At 43.5% G+C, this 27,679-nt stretch overlaps 1 protein-coding gene across 2 annotated transcripts in view; it reads right to left on the bottom strand.

The window, feature by feature from the left end:
- Positions 1 to 27,679, bottom strand: part of RHBDL1 (rhomboid like 1) — a 428,939-nt gene that overhangs the window by 35,336 nt on the left and 365,924 nt on the right. For both annotated transcript variants that reach the window (XM_085628151.1, XM_085628152.1), the window contains exons 5-6: positions 11,485 to 11,597; positions 3,882 to 3,982 (exon numbers count right to left, since the gene is read on the bottom strand). In XM_085628151.1, coding sequence (XP_085484277.1) covers positions 3,882 to 3,982; positions 11,485 to 11,597 — 214 coding nt within the window. The remainder of the gene's footprint in view (positions 1 to 3,881; positions 3,983 to 11,484; positions 11,598 to 27,679) is intronic.

The raw sequence follows: 27,679 nt of genomic DNA, 5'->3' as shown, positions 1-27,679 counted from the left end.
GTCCCATGTAAGTGCCCATCCAGCATTTCATATCTCACGTTGGCAGTAGCGGCACTGAAAACAAAGATATAGAGAGTAGAGGAAAAACTGGGATTAGGGTCAGATATGTCCACAGAGCCCTGCACTGCAGAAAAAGAGGGGGGCATTCTGCAGACATGGCAGAAGTAACTCACATCTCTGAGTGGGTGGGGCTCGCTGTCGATTGAGACTGCCATAAGGGGGCCCGCTTTAGCCGAATCTAATTTGACTTCTGGGTCTCCATCTTTTGAGCGGGCTTCACCAACCAAGAAGAAGAAAGATCTTAGGTCAAGGCCCAGAACTGGTTTGACGAACTTGGCCACCAACAAGGAAAACATCTTGGTTCTTGTCTTGCCTCATGCTGCATTAATTGACACCAAAGGTTTGATTACGATCAAGGTGGATGGGATACTCCGTCAGAAACGTGATGGATATCTCGTCCACTGTATTACGATCCTATTATATCCTATAAAACGCATTATATGGCGGACGGGTTATCCATCACAGTTGTGACAGAGTATCCCATCTGCCAAGATTGTAATCAGGCCCTATGTCTTTCGCCTCCTCCGTGTGTAATATCAGGCCAATGTCGGAGCCTACACTCAAGAATTCACATAATATCATTGAGGAGCGAATTCAAAAAGCGGGGGAGGGGTTTCAGGCAAACTAGGGAGCTCTAGAAGCCTCTGTTGCCAACTTGAATGCCATAATAACAGGGCACGTGGAAGGGCACTTGGTTATCTGTCTAATGGTACCCCAGAGGCACATGCAAGGAGTAGGATACCACATACACTATGCAACCCGCCAAGTATTTCCAAACTCAGTGAGGCTCCCAGGGAAAATCAAGGGTATGAGTCTGTTTCTATGAATAAACGAAATGCAATTGCAAACCCATGTATCAATAAAGAATCAGGGGGAGTGGGGGCACCTTCTCTTCTCTCCCAGATGTCACTTCTTCCTTGAGCTGGTCCCTCTCATAGCAATAATGGTAATCAGAGGACCTTTAGCCATCCTCACCTAAACAGAAAGGGATTTTGCCAAATAGGTTAAGACTGCAGCTCCCTCCTGAATCCACCCATAGTTGGCAATTTTGGTAGATATGCCGCCATTTAGGCCGGGCGTGGTTGAGACCAGCCCCAACTCATTTGCTAGGTTACACACTAGTACAACAACCAATAGGGGGCTAGGAAGTACTTGTTCACTCATATCATCATGGCTAGAAGAGAGAGATGGGTAGGATTGAGTGAGAAACCAGGAGGGGACTGCATTATCAATCATCAACTTTAATCAACGGCATATAGCAGGGTTGTTGATACAGCAGCTGTCCTTTGTTAGCACTTGCTACAGGGATATTAAAGTGGTGCTGTTTTTTTACCCACCTGAAGGCTTACACTGCATCAGGAATATTAGAAACCCATCAAGGTGGCAAATAGATCCGGCTAGTGAGGACGAGGCAGCCCAAGTAGGTGGTAAAACATTCGCAAACTGGAAGGGGTCGCCAGGGGACCGCTTCCCCTTTGTGAATGGGTGTGGAAATATTTTCTAAGAGCAGGCAGTGGTCCCAGGGACCACTGCCTGCCCTTAAAAAATGAAACGGAAAAGTTTCATTTTTCTTTTTTAATTGCATCCCGTTTTCCTTTAAGGAAACATTCTGCATTTAACAGCAGGCCACCATCCCTGTGAGTGCTAGCCATTCCCAACGGGGTTGCAAATTGCGCTTGCTTCATGAATTTGACGAGGCATGCAATTTGAGACCCCATTGGGAATCGCAAACAGTGTCTGAGACACTGTTGTACATTGCATATTGCGAGTCGCAAATTGCGAGTCGCAAAGCGAAGCAATTTGCGAGTCGCAAAATGTACACGTCGTACATCTGGCCCTAGGTTCATGGACCTGGTCCTAGTGTTGGCCAGACGGCGAATAGCTGTGACTTGGAAATCAGTGGGAGGAGCGAAGGTCCAGGCCTGTAAAGTAGACGTAACCCAGTGGGCAAGGGCTAAGGAGAGGGCGTTGATCAGGGAGGAGGCTGGAGGGGTGAGGATCCGCCCCATAGCAGATTTATGGACTGAGGTGTTGATGGCATGGGCGCACCCGAGAGTGGCTCTGGAGAGGACCCGGAAATAAGCACAGACACGTCTGAGGAGGGGGAGGTTGGGGTACCAGACGACCAGGACAACCAGCCTACCCGACAGATAAACAGAGGCGTGCGCACATGAGACTTGGACCCAAGGGTTTCATCCCGACATACTGACCAGTGGTATACGAACTCCCCAGCACACTAGGCAAAACAGATGAAAGGGTTTAGACCAGGTTTAACACATAACATGAGTATGGGAGGCTAAGACACGAGCACCTGCTCCTCGGCACCCTCCCCCGTTCCGCACAGATATCCCAGCTGATATATGACAGCAACCTATGGGTATTGACATGGGTTTCGAACTTGCAGATCTGGTTCTTCCCCCACCTCCTTTTTCTTATCCCCCCTTCCCTTTTTCTTCTACCCTTTCCTTTTCCTTTAATGCGAGTTTATTAGTGGATATGCACTCTCAAGTTATTGTGCCTCCGCACTGTTTATCAAGAGAATTGGCTGTTTTTTCCTTCCTTTGTTTCTTTCTCTATTTCCTTGAATATCACACCATTTTCTTTCTGCGACATTGTTTTGATACCCCTCTCTGGAAATACAAGCGGGGGTGCCATGCAATTAATAATTGTGAGGCATAATGGTGATACCTGATCGCAGACGAGTGTGAGTGTTATTTACTGCGAATAAACCTGGACAACACTATAAACTGATTATCTCTTGATGCAATGCTGTATATGTACAATAGCAAAATGCCAATAAAAAAGAATTACAAAAAAAATCCACACGTTATGCCTGCCTCGCCCTGGGGTAACGGTATTTACCAAATGTGGTAAATATCCCACCCTATTCCACCTATGCTATAGTGGTTGGGGTTAAGGTAAGGGTACATCATTGGGTTAAACTAAGGGTTATGGGGTGGGGTTTAGAGTTGGGGTACCTTATACCATGGGTGAGTGTCTTTACAAACTGTAATTTAATATTTGATAAAAATAAAAACATCTTGACCTTTCGGCTTTCAAACTGCTTGCCAGTTACATAGTCTGCATTAAAATTTCTTTCTATATGGTTCTCAATTTTTTCCTAAACTTTTGCCTTTCCTTAATTTAATTTCAAACTTCCAATTTAGATCTCATAAATCTCTCTTTGACGCTAAAACATCCAACCCACATGATCTACAATAGACTGCATTTGAGACTATAATACTGATACCTTGTGAAAAACTAGCAACCCCTCCACAACATACACAAGTGGCATGGTTTAGAGTTTGGTGGCCAAATGAGTTGTAATACGATGGGCGGGATATTCGTCACGTTGGTGACAGAGTAACCCATCTGCCAAAATCTAAATCAGGCCCAAAGATTCTAAAGTTTATAGATGTTGGCCTAAATTCTGTACATATGTTTCACCGTAGTACTTTGCCCCGCTGTTCAAGCTGTACAGCTCCAGGACACCACTCATTGTGCATGGACTATAGTCTATGGAAACAAAGAAACCATAATCCTTGGTCTATTCTTTAGTTCATTCAGGATCCAATCTTCTATTTCCCATCAGTTAGTTTTTTACCTGGGTATTTTTCATTCTTTCTCAGCATGCTTTCCCAATAATTTCATAAAAACTCAAGCACATGCAACTTTAAGTAGGCAGGGAGACATACAGCACTGTAAGCACTGTTTCTCCCTGGGATGTTCACGTTGAAGCATGTACTGCGATAAACATGTGATGTGTGATCATACACACACAATGCACTTTAGGGAGTTGGTGACTCCAGGCATAGTATTACCATAACAACATTGGCAAGGTGTGCAGAGCAGAGAGCGTAGACCCCTCCAGAGCCCCCGACGAGGGGAGCGCGCATGTCCGTGATGGAGACCGTCAGGGATCCTGAGAGGGAGATAAAGAGAAGGCTGTTAGAGTGAATCAGTAAACACATAGGGCCTCATGCATCGAACTAAACACCAGTCGCAAATGGGCAGATTCTCAGAATCTGCCACTTTGCGACCGGTATTTTTGCATTTGGGATTGCAAATTGCGATTGCTTAAATGCAATGCTAGAAGCAATTTAAAATAGCGATTTCGCTATCAGGGGTTGCAAATCACCGAAAAATAAAACAGGTCGGTAATTTGCATAAACTTTGAAAAATGCACTAAAGTGCATTTCCAAAGTTGCATGTTACACACACACTCATGTGCGCAACACGGGTGCACATTACAATTTCAGGGGTTCAACACGGTGTCCTTTTGACACCCTTGCACCCTTGAAATTGCATGCGCAATTTGCGAGTACCTAATGGATACTTGCAAATTGTGCATGCAATTCCCATTCATTCCTATGGACCTGTAGGCCCATAGGAATGAACCAGAAGACATTCCTTAATTGCGACACGTAATTTGCAATTCGCAATTAAGGAATTTGTAGGAATCGCTATTTTTTTAGCGATTCCTACATGCATAGGCTTTTGCAATTCCTTATTAGCGAATCCTTATTTTTCGCTACTAAGGAATCACAAATGGCATTTTTGATGCAATACCCAAATAAAAAATGTATTTATGACTGCAAGATTTGGTAGTCTCCCGGGACTAATACACGCTAAGCCCTGGATGAGACCAACTGAGCCAATTCTTTGTAGACTATGTAACCGATGGGAAGAAAACATTATACATTTGGTGTGCATTTGTACATCATTGAAGGTTGAAAGAAAGAGATATTTAAAAATCTGTTTTAATGAAAGAGGGATACGATCATGTAGACAAGCTCTGTTAGCTGTTTTAACCCAAGGGATATAGTAATGATTGCGAACTTCACTAAATTTACTACGCTTATAAGAAAGAAGTTGGAAGTTAACGATTGAAGCATATTAAGAAGGGAAGCTGCTGACAGAGCATCATTTGCATATGAGATTCTGCACAAAAGTAATCAATTTATAACTGTAAATGATTTTTTTATATTAGTAACAAATGAATTGTAATAATGATGAATTGAACTTGTGTATTTAATGTATTTTATGATCTCTTTTGTATAGATATGTTTTAGTGATTGAGTATTGGTGATTCTTGAATTGTAAGATTTTAATTAATCATGCAATAAATGATTATTATTATTAAAAAAAAAATCCTTATTTTTCGCTAATAAGGAATCGCAAATGGCATTTTTGATGCAGTGTCATGTAATCAATTGATGATGCTAGAAAGGGATACCATTTTTGTTTAATGAAAACCATAGTGGACAAACCAGATATGATGACCCTCTCAATGCTTATTTGCTAATTTGTTGAATGACAACAATTGTGAAATAACAAATTGATGAAAATCTAACAATTTTTATGGAAAATGTACTACACTCAATATCGAACCCTTGATCCAAGAAGAAACCACACCAACATTGTTACAATTTAACTAAGTACAGTAAGAGGGTTTTAAGAATATACATATTAAAAAACATGGACTGTTTTTGTGCCCATATTATGAAACAAAGGAGCAAGCCAAATGGAAAATAACAAAGAGGGCAAATGAAGCTACAGTTAAGTGTAATTCAAGTAGCAACACAGGGACAGTCTTAACAGAAGTTTTTATGCTCAGTCTTATAAAAAATATTTTTAATAAACATTGTTAGTTGCAGCGTACAGTGTTTCAGTTACACGAGCATTGATGTTGACCCAAACAGGTTTGCATTACGAATCTGCCCTCAAATATTAAACTTTCATTCCAAATCTTACCCTTGTGGAATGTTTACTGGGTGGTATTTGACTCACATACCCCCGTTGCTCTTGGTCCCCTCCCTCCCCTACCACATTACCAAGGCCTCTGTGTTCCACCCAGCGGTTCCATACTTTCCCCCATTTCCGTGGGCAGCTCCTGCTTTCGTAGACAACCTTTTCGGCAGCACTACACCAGTCTAAGTCGGACTTCCATTGCCCTATCCTAGGGGGGAGGCTTGCCCTCCATGTTCTAGCGATATTTCTTTTAGCTACCATTGCTGCCACAATTAGGCACATTTTTTCATTGCCAGGCCTGGTCATCTGTCACATATGCTGAGTCTTACTAAGTCAATCAAACAATCAATCGCATTTGTAAAGCACAGCACTGCTACCCCTAGGGGTATGTGGGCTCTGAGGATACTGTGTCTCCATTGAAAAGCCAAGTCTTGAGTCTCTTCCTGAAGTCCGTTAGGGAGGGTGATGTTCGGAGGTGGAGGGGCAGGTCGTTCCAGGTCTTGTTGGAGTTGCAGAAGAAGGAGCGGCCATCGGTGTAGCTGCAACGGATGCGGGGGATGTGGGTGAGGGCGAGTGAGGAGGAATGCAGGTGTCTGAATTTTAAACGATGATTGATGTAGGATGGTCCTTGATCATGGAGGGCCTGGTAGGCGTGCATGAGGATCTTGAACTGGCATCTCTTCTCGATGGGGAGCCAGTGGAGGTTTCTGAGGTGGGGTTGATGTGTGACCATTTGGGAAGGTCCAAGATGAATTTGGTTGCTGCGTTCTGTATGGTGTGGAGTCTCCTGAGGAGCTAGATGGAGATGCCGGCATAGAGAACGTTGCCGCAGTCAAGGCAGCTGGAGATGAGGGCCTGAGTGACGGTCTTTCTGGTGTCGATTGGGATCTAACTGAAGATTCTGCAGAGCATGCGAAGAGTGTGGAGCAGGAGGAGACAACTGTGTTGACTATCAACGAAGATTCCTAGGTTGTGTGGATGGTCTGTTGGTGATGAAGTTGGTCCAAAATCTGCTGGCCACCAGGCGGAGATGCTGTTCCCGAAGATCAGTATGTCTGTCTTGTCAGAGTTCAGTCTGAGGCAGTTGCATCTCATCCAGTTGGCTATGTTTGTCATGGAGTTGGAGAAGTTTGTTTTGGCGTTGGTGGGCTCCTCAGTGAGCAAGAGGATAAGTTGAGTGTGGTCGGCATAGGAGATTTTATTGAGGCTGTAGGAAATGACAATGTCTGTGTGAGAGGGTCATGTAGGTGTTGAGTAAGGTGAGGCTGAGTGATGATCATTTGGGGTACACCACAAAATTATGTTCTTGATTGCGAGGTAAGAGGAGGCAGATGGAGTGTGTGTCCTGTAAGGAAGGAGGCGATCCACTTGAGGGCATCTTGTTGTATGCTGATGTTGTGGAGTCTGTTGATGAGTGTGTTGTGGGAGACGGTGTTGAATGCTGCAGAGAGGTCGAGGAGGACCAGGGCCACAGTTTCTCTTTGGTTGAGGAAAGTCATGATGTCATCTGTGGAAGCAATCAGTGCAGTCTCAGTGCTGTGGTTGGCACGGAATCCAGCTTGTGAGGTGCCCAGTAGGTGGATTTGTTCCAGGAATTTGGTGAGTTGTTGGTTGATGACTTTCTTGAGTACTTTGGCCAGGTAGGGGAGCAGGGAGATCAGTCGATAATGTTTTTAGAATGCTGGGGTCAGCGGAGGGTTTCTTTAGGAAGGGTCTGACTTCTGCATGTTTCCATCTGCTTAGGAAGGTTGCTGTGGTGATGGAGGTTTTGAGACTGCCGGTGAGTTCCTAAATGATTGGGTTTGTTCTGAGGTTAAAGAAGTGGTGGGGCAGGGGTCGGCGGCACCACAGAGTGGATGGAAGACATGATGTCTGTGGTGGTCTGGGTGGTAAGAGGAGACAAGGTGGTAATCGTTTGGCTGGTGTTTGCTGGCTGGTCGATGTCATTGAGGTTGAGGGTGGTGGGTTGGAATTTGAGAATGTTGTAGATGTGGTAATCTTGCTGTGGAAGTAGTCTGAGAGGGTGTTGCAGAGTTCTTAAGATGGGTGAATGGGGTTCTCTGTGGCTGGGTAATTCCTTGACAATTGTGAAGAGTTCCTTAGTGTGGTTGGCTGCTGTGTCGATACGGGCAGTAATGGCTGCTTTCTTGGCTTCCTTGATGTGCCTGTGATAGATGACGAGGGTTGTTTTGTGGGCGACTCTGTCAGCTGAGTTTGTTTGTGATGCGCCAATGCTTCTCCAGTTGGTAGCAGTTGAGCTTGGTGGTCCTAAGCTCAGGTGTGTACCAGCTGGCTTGTTTTGAGGTTTTGTTGGCTTTTGTTGGTTTCAGTGGGGAGACTCTGTCGGCACAGTTGGTGATCCAGGCCGAAAAGTTCTTGGTGGCCTGGTCGAGGTCCGCTGAGGCTTCGGGTTGAGTGGTGGTGAGGGTCTTTGTCCACTGAGTTCTGGTGAGCTCGCTCCAGCTAATTTGGGAAGATGTGAGATGCTTGGTGATGACGTTCTGGGTGTCGGACATTGGGAAGTGTACAATGGCGTAGTAAGCCCAGGTGAGTTCTGTGGTGTGGCTAAATTTGGTTCTGTCACTGGAGGTGAAGATGGGTTTGAGTGTGTGTCTGGCCTTGTGGGTGGGTTCGGTGACCAGTTGGGTGAGGCCACTGTTGTTCAGGTTCTCGAGGAAGTGTCAAGAATTCCTGTCATACGAGGGGAGGAAAACGGTAACCAGCGAAAACGGACTACATCTCCCAGGATGCTTAGCGGTTGAGAGGTTATGTAAACAGGAGAGCTGTTACATAACTCAAGGAAAACACGCCCTTATGTAAACAGGAGAGCTGTTACATAACTCAAGGGAAACACGCCCTTATGTAAACAGGAGAGATGTTACATAACTCAAGGAAAACACGCCCTTATGTAAACAGGAGAGCTGTTACATAACTCAAGGGAAACACGCCCTTATGTAAACAGGAGAGCTGTTACATAACTCAAGGAAACACGCCCTTATGTAAACAGGAGAGCTGTTACATAACTCAAGGAAAACACGCCCTATAAAGGGAGGAACCGGGAGGTACAAGGCTGTCGGATATTGTGTTCACACCGACGTACCTGCTTCGTGAAGAGCAGTGTTCCGGAGTGGTGCTCCAGTAAGGCAAGAACGGAGGTAGGTCGAGTCGTTACTCCCTGGGCCGTGTCTTGCCCCATCGTCACCTGTGAAGGACCCGGAAGCTCTACCGGTCAACCATTGAGCTTCGCTTTTTGACTCGGCTGAGTCCAAGCGCAGTGGCGCTTTTGCTGGTTGGAGTCGTAACTCCCAGCCCGACCAGAGACACAGGGACTGCCAGCTGTAACGCACACCAGGAGGTGTTTGCCGCGTTACAGACTCGGAAGTCCACAGGATCGATCGAGCGGCTGCTCTCGGTTCAGTCTTCTTGCTTGTGATTGGGGTATCGGTGACGCATCACCAGGAGGTGACTCCGCGTCCCGGTGCAGTCTGAGGAAGAGGTTGAGCGGCTGCTCCCTTCAGGTAGAGACCCCGGCTGGGTGTTTCCCTGACTCCTCGATTCTCCCCAACACTCTTCGTGCCCCTCACAGCCTACCGATTGGCATTGTCGGCCATTTCATTTCTGCCCTCTGTTGGCATACGCCGGGACCGGCGTATATGCAGAGGACGGTTAGGACCATCCGTGCTGTGGGCTGGTAACGTACTTAGCCTGGAGGATTCCAGTGACTATAACTTTTGTTTATTCTTTGTATTATATTTGCCTTCATTAAAACAACTAACCCTTCACTAGTGGTTGCGTCCTCATTGTCGTGTCTGTTAAACGATCCTGAGACGTTCAGGGTGTTACAGGAAGGCAATGCAGTTGGCGTCATCGATGTGGAAGTTGAGATCGCCGGGTAGGCTGTATTGGTGGGAGATGATGGCCAGGGGTGATACGGCTGCAGACATTTGGTTGAGGTCCCGGGGGTCTCTAGACGAGGGTGCCTCTCTTATTGTGGTCTTGGCGTCTGTCTGTAGTTGGAAGTTGATATGTTCCATGAGAGGCATGAGGTTGCTGTTGATGATGGTGCATCTGATGGTTTCCTTGAAAATGATGGCGATGCCCCCCACTCCTGGTTTATTGGTGCGGTCTCAGTGTCTCTTCTTGAAGCTGCTGGAAGTGGCAATGTTGGGGTTCAAGGAGGGGTTGAGCCACGTTTTGGTGATCAAGGTGACGGCAGTGGTGAGGCTGGTGATGGTGACCCAGATTTCCGTGGCATGCTTACTAAGGGAGCGGACGTTGAGCGGGATGCATTGGAGCAGTTCCAGGTTGTGCGTGATCCTTTGGACAGGAGTGGCGCTGGGTCCTTCGTAGGTTGTGTTGCAGGAGAGGTGTCAGTGTCAGCAGGTGAAGGGTCCTTTCGTTGATCGAGGTGAGGAGGGGACGCAGTTGTTGTTTGGTGTCCTGGGTCCAGATCCAGGAGTTCCTTGGCGGTGTATCAGTGGGTGGTGTAAGGGCCAGAGGTCTTGGCACTGGGTTTAGTCCAGGCATCGACGGGGCGCAAACGGCTTGCCTTTGGTGCGCCGGTGGCGCGGCCATGCAGCAATCTCTATTTGTAGTCCTGGGCGGTGGGAGGGGCTAGCAGGGAGGTGGGAGTGCTTGGATCGGGAAACGGCAGAAAGCAGGAAGAATGGCAGGAGCAGGACAGTGACGGGACTGGTCCCAACCAGCAACTCTAACTCAACCCAATCCACTGAAATTAACTCTAAATCCCACAGCAAATATTAACCAAACACACCAACAATTAAAAAGAAATAAAATGAGGCTAGATGAAGTGTTGGCTAAGGGACGTTAGTGGCAGCAGTCACCTGGGACCGAACCAGGATCCTTGAGGCAGAGGGCAAGGAGCTGACTCACTAGGCTGAGTGGCAGGAGGGTAGAAGAGCGGTGGACTGTCCAGTAGGTCTGAGGCAGCTTACTGAAGCTACGCAGCGGCTTCCATTTGTGGTCCTGGGAGGTGGGAGGGGCTGGCAGAGAGGGTGGGGATTGGGAAAGAGCCGGAAGCGGGAAGAACAGTAGGAGCGGGACAGTGATGGGACTGGTCCCAAACAGCAACCCACCCCAACCCACTGAAAATAACTCTAAAAGTCGCAGCAAATATAAACCTAAACTCACCAAAAATGAAAAAGAAATAAAATGAGACTAGATGGAGTGTCAGCCTGGGGACGTCAGTGACAGAGGTCACCTGGGACCGATCCAGTGTCCTCGAGGCAGGGGGTGAGGAGCTGGCTCACTATGCTCAGCGGAATGAGGGCAGGAGAGCGGCACACTAACCAGGAGGTCTGAGGCTGCTATCCTCAGTGACTCCAAATTAGAATTATCAGTTGTTAGTCCCAGACAGTGAGACTTGGACTGCGATGTCTGGCAGTCCTGCTCAATCATTCACTAACTCTAAGCCAATCATGGGCCATCAGTTTCAGGTGAAGCTCTATCACATAGAGGGGGTTTAACATAGAGGCATACTAAGACACAGGCATGAACACTGGGACATGGTGTCAGAGGGATCTGCCCTGTATTTACCATGACAGGTCTTGGAAACATAGGCACCACAAATCCTTGAAATAAAGTTGAGGTTGCTAGGTGATAGAGTTAGAACAGTAGGGTCTGTAAATATTCCATGAATTGAAAGGTTCTCACCTGCCAACACTCCAGCGAGGTAGAGGCAACTTATGCGCAAGATACCATGGACCATCTCCAGGGGAACACCGATCATCAGCTGGAGCAACGCATTGAAGCCCAACTGTTCCAACCTGTGGGGGAACACAGTTAACTCAATGATATAATTGTGTGGATTCAAAGAGCAATTACAGCTATGAAAGACCACAGAGGATGTGTTTCAGTATATTATGAAGCGTTTTGATTGATTCAATTATTTAAAGTCACAATAGGATTCTATGATTTACCTGATATAGTTATCACTAGTTAAAATACAACAGCCTAATTGCAAAAAGATAAACTCTTATTTTTAAAATAGCATAGACATCCCCTCAGTCAGAAGTGCAATCATTGCTTAATTTATGGCCGTGGATGCAGCTAGTGGGCACAAATTAACAGGGCAAGCCGAGCTTGAACCGAGCTAAGGATTTTGCTTGGCTCTTAGAGCCTGTGCACAAGGCAAGACCTGAAAATGTTTGTCATGAAAATAATACAACAGAAATCACGTAAAATATGATAAAGTCTTTCAAAATTGCAAAATATGTATGTCTTTAACATGTGGAAGCTTTTTTTTGCCTGGCAGTATTTTGTTTTTTGTACTAACCAAGCCCCCGATTAACATTGCATTGTAATGAGGGTATGCATAATGACAAGCACATGGTCCGCCCTTTTCTGAACCCTCCCAGCTGCAGACGCCCTGACCCCATTGTCCTCTTTCCTGTCCTTTGGAATTTCAATTCAGCTCCCTCCTCCATAGGACCAAATCTCCTCCTCCAGCGAGCAACCAGGTTTCTCTGGTCTCTGCAGTACGATGCGTCAATACTGTCACCATGACGCCCATATTTTATAGTTTGAGGGGCAGCCTCTGGCCTTATATATAGGAATTTCCAAGCTCATGCAGTGGTCCACACCACATTTCCACCACTCTTAAGGAGGGGGGATTGTTGTCCTTCTAGGCCCTAGCGATTGTGGTGTTGTGCGGGTTAGCAATGACGGAACCCTTTTGCCTCCTAATGGACTTCATAGAGCTGTGACACAATTTTTAGAGAAGAATACAATGAAGGCTGGTTTAGAATGTTGAGTTTGCAGTTACATGCAGAATAATAAAAACATGTAATACTAAGCTCTGTACGTGGTGTAATCCTTGGCGGGTACCCAGGCTGGGGAGGACGCTACAACTGGTAAAAAATATTTATTTATTTATAAAGTTGTATATAGCGAGAATATGACCTGTGCGGGTATCAGAGCAGTTTACAATAATTAAGGCGACATGTAGACATGTATAGAAATAACCTCATCAAGGAGGTATAGGGTATGGGAGAATCTCCCAGAGAGAAAACAACAGGTTCTATGCGGACAACAACCCATAGGTCAGCATAAGAATATAGTCTGTGACAAATAAGCATGCGTGCAGGCTACGGGATGAATAATGTCCTGGAGTATAGTTCATGCATTCTGTGGCATAAATTTGTTGATCATTATCCTTCTAACTTCTTTATTGAATGAAGCAGTTGAGGAAGTGCTTCTGATTTCAGGAGGAAGGGCGTTCCAGATTATTGGGCCATGCCTGAGAAGGCTCAGTTACAAGTTTTCTCTTTGTAAAATGTTGGTGGTTTCAACAGTGGAGAGTTAGCGCCTCTAGAAGCTCTTCCACCACCAGACAGGTCTAGTTTTTGTGCAACATATCTCGAAGTGTTGAAATGGAGGGCTTTATGGGTCATGCAGGCAATTTTCAAATGAATCCTTGTGTTAAAAAGTACACTTAAGGGGAGTGAATAAGGATCCGCAGTCCATTTGTAGATGAATAAGATTCTTTAATTGAAGATGTAGGTTATACAGCTCAGCCATCCAACTGCCAGCAGATTCATCCCTCAAAGACCCAACATTCCTACAGCCAGCTCATGATGAGTTGGCACTCTAGAACCCCATCACCTCACAGAGATGTCAGAAGTGACAAAACACAAATTAGCATATTACAACATATCTCCCTCCTTACATTTTACATAGAAAACACAACAAACAACAGAACGTTATACAAAATAATCCTTCAAATAGGAAGGTGTACGTGAAACTCTAGTAGGTCTTATTTTCCCTTGAGGAACAGTTTTCTCAGTTGGCAAATCTTGAGAAAAGTACCCATCATCATTTCCTTTACACAAAGCTACCCGACTCAAATTCCACACTCTGTGATCAGCAGTTCTTATTGCATTATTAAAAACCTTTATCACTTTAATGGGTTTGGAAAATTTAGCACCAGCAACACAAAACCCAGGTTTTTTAATCCTAACCATGTCGCCAACTAACACTTTTGTCACTTTAACAGCATGTCGCATATCATAGTTTCCTTTACTCTTGAGACACACAGAATCTTCCTTGTCTTTCCAGGAAATAGAATCCTTAGCCCCACCCTTGGTCGATAGAAATTTATTCACCCAAGGAGGTTCTAGAAACGTATCAGGATTCCTTCCCCGAAACAAAAGAAAAGGAGACTTCCCAGTTGTAGAATGGGGAGCAAAACGATAAATACAGACTCTTTTTGATATTTCATCTTTCCAGTCAAGTCCATTTTGCTTGGCTAAAGAGATAGTATCTTTAAGAACTCGATTAAATCTCTCGACAGTGCCATTTGACTCTGGATGATACAGAGCACACTTCTTATGTACAATACCACAACCACTAAGAAAATTTTCCATTTCTCCAGAGACTAATTGGACCCCATTGTCAGTCAAAATTGTCTCAGGAATACCTTCCTTAGCAATGAGTTTCTTTAAGCAAACAATAACACTCTTAGTGTCTATACTCTTTACGACAAATATCTCTGGCCACCTTGAAAACAAATCCATAATCACAATAACAAACGAGTCCGAACCATCCCCATGAATAGGTCCTAAAATGTCTAAGGCTATATTTTTCCACGGACCACTCGGGCGAGATCTTTTTTCCATGGGTTGAGTTCTAGTCTTAAGGCCTTTTTTGCTTAGGGTACACTGAACACACTCTCGAACCAGATGTTCAACTTGAATGTCTACCCCTGGCCACCAGTAACTTGAGCGTATTCTTTCTTTCGTTTTGGAAATACCTAGATGTGCCTCATGGGCTAAATTCAACAATTCTTTTCTTAGGGATGTGGGTGGAACCAATCTGTGACCCCTCAACAACAAACCATCACAATCAGAAAGTTGATCCTTCACCAACCAAAAATCTTTCACTAAAGAACTACCCTGTTCTTTGTGATGCCAACCATTACAAATAAGTTTTAGTACCTCCTGAATGGATGCATCAGCCTTGCAAGCGTCTAGCCACCGTTCATGAGAAATCACCTCACAATCCACCAGACACACAAAATCATGAGGATGACCAAAGGCAACATCCTTCTCAGAGTCAAGTAAATTTGGTTCACCAGACGGAACCAGTCTTGAAAGTGCATCTGCCACAAGATTCTCACTACCCGGAATATATTTGACAACAAAATCAAACCCTTGCAAACCAACAACCCATTTCGAAATTCGAGGCGAAATCGAATCAATGCCTTTACTAGTTAACACTTCACGCAATGGTATGTGATCTGTCTTAACAACGAAAGATGTACCCCACAAAAACTTTTTGAATTTCTTAATAGCCCAGTAAACAGCTAGAGCCTCCCGCTCAATGACTGAATATCTGGTTTCAGCCCCTTTCAGACTTCTCGAAATGAACATAATGGTGTTCTCAGGAGCAGTACCTCACTGATATAAAACTGCACCAAGCCCCTTCAAACTTGCATCGGTGGAAATAATGGACGTTTTAGTGGGATCATAATTTCTAAGATTAGGTGCATTTTGTAGCAAGAGTTTCAACTCACGAAATTCCTTCTCACAAGAATCATCCCAACAAAATTTCTCGCCCTTTTTTAGAAGGTTCCTTATGTGATATGTAACATCTGCAAAATTCTTTATGAATTTATTGTAATATTCAGACATGCCAAGAAAACGCATTAATTCTTCCTTAGATGTGGGAGCCATCAGATCTTTAATAGTGTTTACCAACTCAGCTTTTGGAACAACACCATCAGCGCTTATGGTATGACCCAAATAGTCAATCTTATCCAAGCCAAATTTACACTTTTCCCGCTTAATAGTCAGATTGTGAGCAGAAAGTCTACCAAGCACTTGCCTCACTCTTTTCCCATGCTCCACCACATCGGAACCATACACCAATATATCATCTTGATATACACAAATTCCCGGAACATCAACCAAAACTTTCTCCATAACTCGTTGAAACACTGAAGCGGCAGAAACCAGGCCAAATGGCAGCCTTATAAATCTGAACGTCCCAAAGGGCGTAACAAACGCAGTCAAATCTCTAGAAGATTCGTCAAGTAGTATTTGATGATATGCGGACGTCAGATCAATTGTACTAAAGACTTTCGCTCCTGCCACCATGCTCAATAGTTCAGAAATGTTTGGAAGGGGATATTTGTCTACCAGTACACACTTATTAAGCTGTCTAAGGTCCACACACAACCTCAGGGACCCATCCGGTTTTCTAGCAGCTACTACTGGAGCCAACCAAGATGTCCCTTCAACTTCTTCAATGATACCCTGAGATTTAAGTTTGTCAATTTCTTTGAGCATATCTTCTTTAACAGTAAAAGGAACATTCCGCACCTTGCTAGAAACCGGAACCGAACCCGGGACCAACTTTATTCTATGGCAGTAGCCCTTAAGACAACCCAACTTTTCTCCAAAGACTAGGGGAAACTCTGCCATAAGTTGTGACAGTAAGGATGTGTTGTCTATTGACTTAATAACATTCCTCTCTTTGATGATAATGGGAGGTACACTATTGGGATCTAACATGACACCCAAGTCTTTTTGGTGCCACCAGCTAATAATACTATCCCCCTTTTTGGAGACATAGATCTTCCCGGAGGTAAAACGATCCTCAAATTCAATTAATCCCACAAAGTACCCTTTCAATTCAATGGGATCACCACCATATGCGGTGGGACGAATGTCAGGTTTCAGGAGTTTTAGTTTGGAGCTCAAATTGTCATTAAAGAATTTATTAGAAACAATTGTAATTTTAGCTCCTGAATCAAATAACAATTTTGTTCTATGACCTTCTACTAGTATAAAATCTAAAGGTCCATCACCTCCAACCTGAACTATAATTTGTCCACATTCAAAATCATGTAGATCTGTTGTATTTTCTTGAGAAACTTCATTTATTGCACTTTTAGAAGCCTTGATTCTACATGCACTCACCATGTGACCCTTTTTTTTACAAAAGGAACATATAGTATTTAGGGCAGGACAAGATTTATCATTCGCCCAGTGAGTTGTGCTGTTACACCTGTAACACTTACCACTCTTTTTGAATTGGGCTGGAGACCTAGTACTTAACTTGTCCTTGGTCAGGGATTTCGCTAAAGAATCAGTAGGTTTGTGGGACACATTAGTATTTACCACTGTAACATCAGAAACTACCTTGTCAAGATCCTTTTTTATTTCCTTAACACACGCCAGTGAGTGTTCTATTCTTTTAGCTATTACTAAGACCTCATCAAGAGATGGTTCATCTTTTAGCCAAAGTTCATCTCTCACTTTTTCAGAGATGCAACCAAGCATGAATTGGTCTCTTATCCTTTCCTCAATCAGGATATCAAATTTGCAAGTGGAGGCTAAACGTCTGAGATCTGTTACATAATTTTCTATACTTTCACCTTCTTTTTGCATCCGCCTTCCAAAATGATAGCGTTCCAAAATAGTGCTAACCTTAGGTAGGTAATGAGTGTCAAGTTTATATATGCATTGTTCAAATTCATTCAAACCCGCTGCAGCACTGCTTGGAACGTCAGGAAGATGATCGAAGACATCTTGACCCTCAGATCCAAGACAGTGCATTAGCAGAGCTGTTTTCCTCTCAACACTGAGAGAGGTACCGCATACCCGAGCATAACGCTCAAATACCTTCTTCCACTTAGACCACTTAATAGGTGGATCACCTGGAGATTGTAAGAAAAACGGTGCAGCCGTAACATTTTGCATGACTCAGAAGATTTGAGATTGAAGTTTTTTAAAATTCTTAACCTATGTAACCACTCAAACTTCACCAAATGCTAATACCATTCATATCAATTAAGCTAGACTTAGTATGAACCTGGGAACAAGTTGTACAGACATAATACTAATCAAACCTAATTTACAAAAAAAAATAAGCTGTGTGTGTCAGTGATGTTTAATTAAAGAACACACAGCATAAGCGGGAATTGTATTCAACACAACATTCTGCGTGTCAGCGTCGTGCGTTACTAAACACACAGCATGTCTATCGGTAACTAATTGTAGTGGTGATGAGGATCACATGTAGTCAGCTGTGCGTGTCAGCGTAATCTGACAAATTGACACGCAGTACCAAAATAATTGCACTTAGTGGTAGTTGATGTATACCTTAGAGATAACGTTCAACAATCCCAGAAGCTGTGCGTGTCAGCGTAATTTAGCAAACTGACACGCAGTAACAATTTAATTGTACTTACAGGTAGATAGCTGTGCGTATCAGCGTTGTAATAAAAGTGTCAAAAAAAAAAAAAAATGTTTCCAATGTTTCCACGAAGTGGCCCACAACTCCACTATACAAAGAGCATGTTAAAGTAATTTTTTTTTTTTAAACCCCTCTCAGAAGTTGTGCGTGTCAGCGTAACTTGGCAAAATGACACGCCGTAGAAATATAAACTGCACTTACTGGTGGATAGCTGTGCGTGTCAGCGTTGTACCGTAGATGCTGAGGAAACGTTCTCACAATACAGTGTACGAGTCAATGCAGTTGTCAGGAAAACCAACGTGAGCGAAGATGCGTCTTAGGCTGAGAGGCGTGGCGCATCTACTTGAAGAGCACTTCTGCTTTGCCGTTGCCTAGGAACATGTCTGGAAGAAAACGCTGCTTATTCTGCTTTGCCGTTGCCTAGGACCATGTCTGGAAGAAGACGCTGCTTACACTGTGACGATAAATTAGACGTGAGATGCGTTCCAGGAAGAAGACGCTGCTTACACTGTGACGTTAGCTGAGACGCTTACGCTGTGACGTTAGACGCATTCCAGGACTGCCGCGGTTACACTGTGACGTTAGACGCATTCCAGGACTGCCGCGGGTGAGTGACGCTGCTGTTGACAATGGCGATTCACCCGGATGCAGAGCACGTCAGAACCAAGTTGCACTAGTACTGGAACCGCGCTCGAGGGAGAGCGCGAGCAAGAAAACTGTCAAATTTAAATCGTTTGACAAAACGGACCAGCAAATATTACGATGTTACTTTCACCATGAGTCAAAATGATAGACATGTGCTTCCACACCGTATCTTCCTGGACAGAATTATGTCCCACATAAAAACACTTGCTTGCAATTACGATTAAAACGAAAAGCAGTGAAGTCGGTTAGCGTTCAAGACGAAAACGTTACGATGGGTTGAAAGATATTTGATATGAAATGCTGATGTTGTCAGACGAGGTGGGTAGGTCATCAAAATAAGAACAATGAAAATCTTACTTGAATGTTCAGCAATGTAGTACAGATGAAATCCATTTCTTGATTAAAAATTCATGCTGTTGTCTGGAGTTGAGCTGTAGAATCCCAGTCGTCGCCAGTGTTAAAAAGTACACTTAAGGGGAGTGAATAAGGATCCGCAGTCCATTTGTAGATGAATAAGATTCTTTAATTGAAGATGTAGGTTATACAGCTCAGCCATCCAACTGCCAGCAGATTCATCCCTCAAAGACCCAACATTCCTACAGCCAGCTCATGATGAGTTGGCACTCTAGAACCCCATCACCTCACAGAGATGTCAGAAGTGACAAAACACAAATTAGCATATTACAACACCTTGCCTCATAAGGAAGCCAGTTAAGAGATTTCTGGTCAGGAGTGAGGTTATTGTTTCTTTTTCAACCTATATTGAGCCTAGCAGAAGAGTTTAGAGAGGCCTTAGTGGTGCCAGCTTAGCTCTGGGTAGGCCGCATAGGGTTGCACTCCCATAGTCCAACCTGGTAATCTCTAGAGTTTGAACAGCAGACTTGAGGTCATTCGGGGGAAGGAAGGGTTTTATTTTTCTGAAGATGCTCATGTGGAAGTCTGCTTCTTTGGTGGCAGAGCTGATGTGCTTCTGCATGTTCAGATTCTTGTCCACCGTTATTCCCAGAGATCTTGTTGACTCTATAATGTGAAGTACACAATTGAGCACTGTTAGTTGTTTCATCCATTCTGCAATGTCCAGTAAGTGTTTGGGTGGGGTAATTAGGAGGAATTCTGTTTTGAGAGCATTTAGTGTGAGGTGGCTACCAGTCAGCCAGTTTTGTGTTTTTTGTAGGGTTGAGTTTAGAGACCTAATATCTTCAGGAGAAGAGATTTCCAAGTACAGTTGGGTGGCATCTGTGTACACTTGATAGATAGTGGATGTTAGATCAATTCCACAATTCTTTTAGGGGTCCATGAATAAGTTGAAGAGCGTGGGTGAGGGCAAAGACTCGTGAGAGACCCCTAATGTGACCTGTGTGGTGTTGGATAGAGACATATTGACCTTGATTATTTGAGTTATGTTTTGGAGAAAAGAGGCAAACAAGTTAAGAGTTGTCCCCGATATCCCCATCCTACATTTAAGTAGGTCTATGAGGCTGTCATGTTTGACAGTATTGAAGGCTGACAAGAGGTCAAGATTCATTCCGGTCCAACATTTTTAGCTCATCATCAAAAATATGTGTGAGCGCCAATTCAGTGCTGTAGCCATGGTAAAAGCCGGATTGGAATTAGTCTAAAAAAACAGAATTGGTCAATGTGGTTGCACAGTAAAAGATAAAAATATTTCTCAAGGAGCTTTGCTAGGGTCGGAATCGTAGAGATTGGATGGAAGTTGTGTAGGTCTGAAAGGACCGCAGTTTGTTTTTAAAAATAGGGTAACCTGCCCCGCTTTAAGGCACCCAGGGATCGATCCTTGAAGTAATGAGAGGGGAGTAAGGACATTTTGTTCTCACTAAAGATGTTCGTTGGTAGAGGGTCGCTGAAGTGGCTTTCAAGTTTTAGTGTTGTAAGGATTTTGAGGATGTCACTTTCATCAAATGTTTTGAATATGCTCCATGTGGCATTGTTTTTGGTGGTTTGAGCTGGGATACCTGGTGTCCCAGCAATCAAGGGTGTTTGGGTGTTTCAATGAGGTGTGATACTCTGCATGCTCATATTCCATTGTTTGGGTTCCTTTGGTTGACCCTTTCTTGTCTTCACTGATTCTGTGATGAGGAAAGGTATGCGGTGATGAGCAGTCCAGTCACAAGGGATGATAGATTCCAGTTGCATGGTGTTATTCTTGGCAATTATAAGGTCCAGTGTTGCATCCAAGTTATGTGGAGGACTGTCACTGAATTGGGTCAGGTTGACATCAGCTAGATAGGTTTTAGGACTGTTGACTGCTTGGTCATTGGGGTCATTCCAATAGAGATTGAAAACTCAAAGGAAGATGTGGGTGCCTTGTTGTGCTACGCAGGTTGAGATGGTTTCCATCATAGGGGATAAGTAACCTGATGATCGACAGTGCTCTTCCAGAGAGTTTGCATGGTCCAAGCAAACTGCTTGTGCGTGCCATGTGTGCCGTTGTTGAAGTACGGAATCAACTTTTAATGCACGTAGAGTCAAAGCGCAGCTACAGCTACTGTGAAGCAGTTGAAAATAACAAAAGCATTTCAGAGAATCTACATGCCATTGGCTGAGAACCTGCTGGTCAGGCCACACATAAAGGTACCACACTGCCATGCAAGATAAAATCATACATTCTACGGAGTGTTAACGCTGAAGGCAGAGATCAACTAGGTTTCAAAAAGTGCAAATTGGCAAATAGAAAATAAGAAATAATGTACTTACCGAACTCATAAAAGAGAGTCATCGTAGCACTCTAGGAAGTGGCTCAAGGAGATGTGCCCAGGGTTGTGCTTACAGAGCCGTACATTCCCGAAGTGGTATGCCACCGAAACTGTTGAGTGGGGTTCAGAACGCCTCTGTAAGCCATAGAAGAGTGAGAGCTGAACAAGGTGTTCGAAATAGCGAAAGGTTGTTTTTCCGATGGAGACCAAGAAGAAAGTCACGTTTCCAGTTATCGTTAAAGATGATCCAGCACTTCACAAGGCCACACATATGGTTAGCATAAACCAATTCACAAGTGATCTAAAAGCTGTGTCATTAAGTTCCACTCTGGTCTACTATGCGCCTGCGTTCCTGAAACCACCACCACCTTTCGATACTGCCAAAAAGCAAAATATTTACGATAGATGGATTGTTTGGATAGAGACATTTGAAGGTTTTATTGATGCAATCGATGAGATTGATAACTAAAATATTATCAAATACCTCAAAAATCTTGCGGGTGGTGGTGTAAAAGAAGTCAAATACTGTCAGATTAACGAGGCTTTGAATCTCAAGTTGACTCTAATGCTCAATGTTGTTTACAAAAGATACATTTTCAGTGAAGAACAACAGAAAGTTGGTGAAACCATTGATGAGTTTGTGGAGAGACGTGACACACTCATCAAACACTGTACTTTCAATGAATTTAATGATGAAGAAGCTATATTTTAGAGTTATTGATGGATGCTTGTCAGATTCATTCAGATGATGATTGCTGAGAGAAACTATTATTTTGGAGTGAGTGTTAATGGCTACCAAAGCTGAAGACCATGCTGATAGACAAACTGCTGACCTGGAGGCTGGAGGTGCCCATAATGAGTCAGTCAGTGGTATAAAATGTAAGCCAAAGTAAAAGACTGACCGACACAAAGTGATATGTCTACATGTAAAAAGAAGTTGTGTTTTAGATGTGGATTTTCGTTTCCACACAGAGGTAAATGTCCCGCCATTGGACAGATATGTAAAGGCTGTGAGAAGGAGAACAATTTTGTCATGGTTTGCAAAAGTGAATGAAAAAGTAAGTGTGTCACGGCGTGAAACGAAAATTACCACCAGAATGTTCCAGAGGCAACATTTGACACACATCCACAAGCCCAAGCTACGACATAGGTTAAGACAAATCGACACTAAACAAAGTTGATCATCATCTAAATCATCATCAAACAGTTCTTCTAGATTAGTAGCAAGTGAAAGTGAGGAAGATGGTTGAGCCATGTCAATATTTACCTCTGAAAAGCGTACACATGTTGGACTGGCCGCAAGTGAAGAAAAATGGCAGTCAAAGAAAAGTCGACATGCCAAAGAACCAAAGTCATTCAAACATTGTCCGAAGATTACACTGAAAATAAATGGTGGTTCTATACCTTTCATTATCAACAGTGGTGCATTGATAAACATTATGCCTGAGGAGAAATATAATGAATTGTCTCCATTCCAGCAACTTATGTCATTGAAAACATGGGCTGCACAACACCTTTAAAAAGTCAGGGTTCATTTGTAGCGACAATGAAACACAAGAAAATGAAGGTACAAGCACCCATCCATGTGCTTCAAGGCCCAGCGTCAAGTGCCTGTGTACTCAGTTTCAGCACAGCTGCTGATATGGGACTGATTTCCGTAAACTACGACATGAATGCTCACCACGAAATAGTAAGTCATTTCCCTTCATCGTTTCATGGTTTAGGAAAGCTTGAACTATAAAAGTTGAGTTGCATATTAATGAGGACAGCAATTCTGTTGCTCAAAGACCAAGACAAGAAGCTGTTGAAAAATAACTTGATTCTTTATTTAATCATGAAATCATTGAACGTTCTACTGGTCCAATGCCATGGGTTTCTCCCCTAGTGATAGTGTCCAAAAAGGACGGTGAAGGAGCTGCACGCAATTGCGTTGACCCGTGTCAGGCAAATAAAGTAATTGAACGAGAATGAAATCCAGGTCCACACATTCCACAAATTATATTCCTGTTAACTCTTTCTGCTAGTCTCATCTGCAGCTTGAGTTGATTATTGCAGGTTAATTCATACTGGGAGCATCATATGGGCTTTAGGTGTCCGGCTCTTAGCTAGTTCTTTTTATTAGCTAATAAAGTGGGGAACCATACCTCTGGTGCGTGCAAACTAGACCTCTCAATACCGGACTCAATGGAACTTAATGGCTTCACTCTTAAACTGACTTCAACTATAAACTGTTTTTGCTTCACCATAGTTCCCACCCTAATGCTAATCACCTGCATTAACATGGTGCCTATATCTGGAAATGTCTACCCACACTCATTCAAAAAAGTGAACATCTTCTATATACACACAACGTGAAAACAGCTTCCATGCTCCAATTGTCCCTAGATGGGGAGCTCAGTCCTCACAGATGCCCTTCAAAGCAACAGGTTTTTCAGCTGGCAGACAGATTATTAACTCTTCAAACTTTGATCACATTACACCCATACTCTGCACTCTCCATTGACTCCAGATAAATGCAAGTATCAATTTAAAACTGCATTGCCTCGCAAAGGAAGCTATGCATCTAAACACTGCTGAAATGCAGGCAGACGTTATTGCTGGCTGTAAGGACGAAGATGGTGCTGGCAACCTGTTATCTCACTCAAGATACATGTGCTGCAGAATGTCCCACCTAAAGATTGTGCTCCTGCTGTGGTTACAAACAAATGTAAGGTATCTTTTCCTTATAGGTTGTCCCCCGTTTTCTTCATTACTTTAGTCCTGAGGAAGACCTGCTGTGATGCACAGTTACTAACAAATAACTATAGGGGCGAAATTCCTAATGCATCTATTTAATGTCCTACATCAGTTTATATTAAAACAGAGAATAAAGATAAAGGATATACTGAACTTTGATTTTGGACATCTGGCAGTATATGTTTTCATGGTTTCATGTTTTTGTATGTATGGACACTGGGATTATTGCATTCTTGCCATGTATATGTCTTTTGAATTTTTTGTATGTGATGTGTATGTTACAGGCAGCACATTAAAAAAAAGTAAAGAAAATTGTTCTACTGTCTGTAATGTTTGATTTATGATAATGAACGTACCAAACTAGAAATTGACTTTTGGGTCGTGTCTTGTGTTTTTTTCTGTTTTAGATTAATTGCATGTGTTCTCATTATGTGGTGTGGGATGAAAACGATAAGTCTTTAACATTAAGAAACTCCCCTTGTCCAAAGGGATCATTTAGTGACCCTTCTCTACTGATGTTAAAATGTTCAATATCTTTCACAATTCTTGTGTAAGAATTGTATCACCCGAAAGAACTCTCTGTAGTTTTTATACATCCTGTGGTTACAGCCTCGCACATGCTGACATGTGCCCAATGATGGATAGCAAGTGCCACTTGCGAACGCATGCCTGGCAGGCCTGACCTGTGTTTCATCCTTTTTGCGGGGTCGCCCTCCGGGCTGTAGACCTGGGTGCTGTGTATGACATATTTTGTTTCGCTCTGCCGGCCCATGGATGTAGGCAGTCGAGCTGTGTACTTTGCAGGTGTATCACTTAATAAAAAAGATTGATTCTAAAAAGTGGCAAAGTTGGCCACTCCAGAAGACAAACGAGCATGCTGACAAAGATAGAGTGAGGCATTGCTTTGGGTTGGTGAAAACTGGACAGTCCAGGTACACAGTTCGATTGAAACACAAAGCAAGAAAAGTTAACTTCAGCAACAACTCATCAGAAAGGTCTCTCTCGACTGAATTCATCAAATCATTCATGAAGGAAGGGATAGGCTCTTTCTGTCAGATAAAGATACATTCACAGAGTTAGTCCTTGACATTGACGTTGTAAAAATATAGATTTCGGTGGAAACAGGCGACTCCCTTAATACAATCATTGATACAGAATGGAGTCAAAAGGCTGTGATGACAGTCAAAATAATAATTTAGAAGTAATGGAAAAGCAAGAACTGGGTGCATATAGATGAATGCTTACCAGAAGCTAGCCACCCTAGAGAGAGTAACTTTTGCAATCTGAAATAGACTAGATTTCTTTGACGATGCTGAGAAATTGTTTGTACAAATGTTGCATTTCTATACGTTTGTTCTCCACATACCAGGTACTTACCCCTTATTTTGAAAGTTTATCCAGATGAAAGATTTTTTCCTTGAATATATGGTATGTAGATGCTTCCACAATTGTTTAGAATTCATTTAAAAAATCGCTATGGATGTTCTTGTACAAACTCCTTTAATAAACATAATTATTTTTTTAAAAGGCAGAATGTACTGCTACGAAGGATCAAAGAATTGCATTCCACGAAAACATGAGTCTTTGCTTATGGATGAAATGCATTACTGCTCAGCAATGGTTGCTTTAAACGAGTTCTACAGATGAAATTCATTGTGCCGCAATCGATGTGTATGTCATAGAAGTGACAACTGACAAGGCATGTCTTTTAAGCTTCAGATCTACCATTCAAATGGATACACTGCAGGTTGTCTGTCACCAGATTGCCCAAGTGACGTCATCAGAAGGAAAGGAAGTTAAGTAACTTATTCCGGATGTTTTCATAGGAATAGCAAAATGGAAGTACCAAAAGATTTGCATGCGCATTGATGAATCTGTGAAGTCTGTGACCAAGCACTTCAAGGACATTCCATTAAAGTCCTGAAAGCAAGTAGGAGCCGCGAGTCTATGGGTCTCAACAAGGTTGAATTGGGAATAAAAATCGGCCCGGGCACACTAAAAAAAGTGGCCCACATTTGCATATTGCCTTTCCGCAAAACACTGCTTCAGCGAACTTTTATAAACACCTGAAAAGTAGTGAGGTCACTTCAGCTCAGGCCCCCTGCCCCCGCTCAGTATGCACACAATAATTGTCCGGCCCTGCGAGAGAAAGGGAGCGACACCTCTGCCCGTTGATAAAAGGGAGGTAATGGACGCCCATCTACCTCCAGAAAGGCCACTCAGGACCCCACTGGGCTGTTGGCGACATCTGAACACACCAGACACAGCCCAAATCGGGCCCCCAGGCTGCCAAAAAAGTAGCCCACAGCTAGAACTTCGATACCGGCCCCTCGGCAATTGCCCAAGTGCCCTCCTTACCAATCTGACCCTGGGTCTCACCTAGTGTTGCTATGCCTATGAGTTAGTCTGGTGGACAGATCCAGAGTAGGGAGGTGCCTCCCTTATTAGCCCATAGTATATGAAAGACACCTCGCCCCCCACATTCAGAACATCTATTGACCTCTACAAAGAGCTACCATCACATGAAGCAGTCTTCCTGTCATGTTACCACATTTACCACGCACACTGGCCTGTTTAGGTACAAATGTTTTCAGTTTTGATGTGTCTTCTTCAGTGGAGGTTTTCGAGGAAGAACCTAGCAAAATCATCAGGGCATCCCATATTGCCTGACCTAAATACAATATTCTTGTTTTTGGGAAGACCAAAGAAGAGCCTTGCTACACCCTTGTCGATGTGTTTAGTGCCCTCGTAAGATGAAACCTACACTGAACAAGGATAAATGTGAGTTCTGCACACATCATCTCAAGTTTTATGGACACATTTTCTCTAAAAATGGCATGCACTCTGGCACCAATAAGGCTGAAGCCCTTACCTAAGAGCCTTCTACTTATAATGTGTCAGCTCTCAGACCACTGTAAGTATGGCCAGCTATTGCACCGGATACATTCAGGGCCTCAATAAGTGCAAGCTGCCTATCCTCATTAGGGAAGGTCAACCCTACAGGCCGGTGCCAAGCCACTTATGAAATGACCAGATCCCCCTTGCTAAAGCTGATGACAAGGCCTACTTTGACCCCACGCTGCCGAGTATAAAAAACGATGATGCCAGTCCTACCGATCTTGGGATTATCCTGGCTCAGTGGGATCCCTATACTGAAACTCCAGCCACAGTCTGATCAGTCCAAAAACAAGTCTTTTCAAGCAGAAAATAAATGTCTGGTAGATGTACGGGCTCATGAACACTTACATTTGTTTACGTTATGGAGGGCGTTTGCTGTGGCGCCTGATCATCGAACCCTTGGGTTCATTCTTGGCAATCAATACAAAGGCAACAGGACCTCTTGTATCAAGAGGTGGGGTTTGTGATTACAAGTCTATTGACTTAGCATCATTCTCGCTTTCCCTTAGCTAACTGGGAGGGACACCATTCCCTTTATTGCAGAAATATATGTAATGGCTGTAGTCCAACTGGATAAAGTTGAAGCCACTCTCCAAGCAATGTCTGAATAGTGGTGAGGGACGATGAAGGTCTACAGGAACTGTGTGTAACTCACA

The sequence above is a fragment of the Triturus cristatus genome, chromosome 10 (genome assembly GCF_964204655.1).
Source record: "Triturus cristatus chromosome 10, aTriCri1.1, whole genome shotgun sequence".
Classification (NCBI taxonomy): Eukaryota; Metazoa; Chordata; class Amphibia; order Caudata; family Salamandridae; genus Triturus; species Triturus cristatus.
The sequence above is the reverse complement of the archived record's forward strand: the minus strand, read 5'-3'. Positions and strand labels throughout refer to the sequence as shown.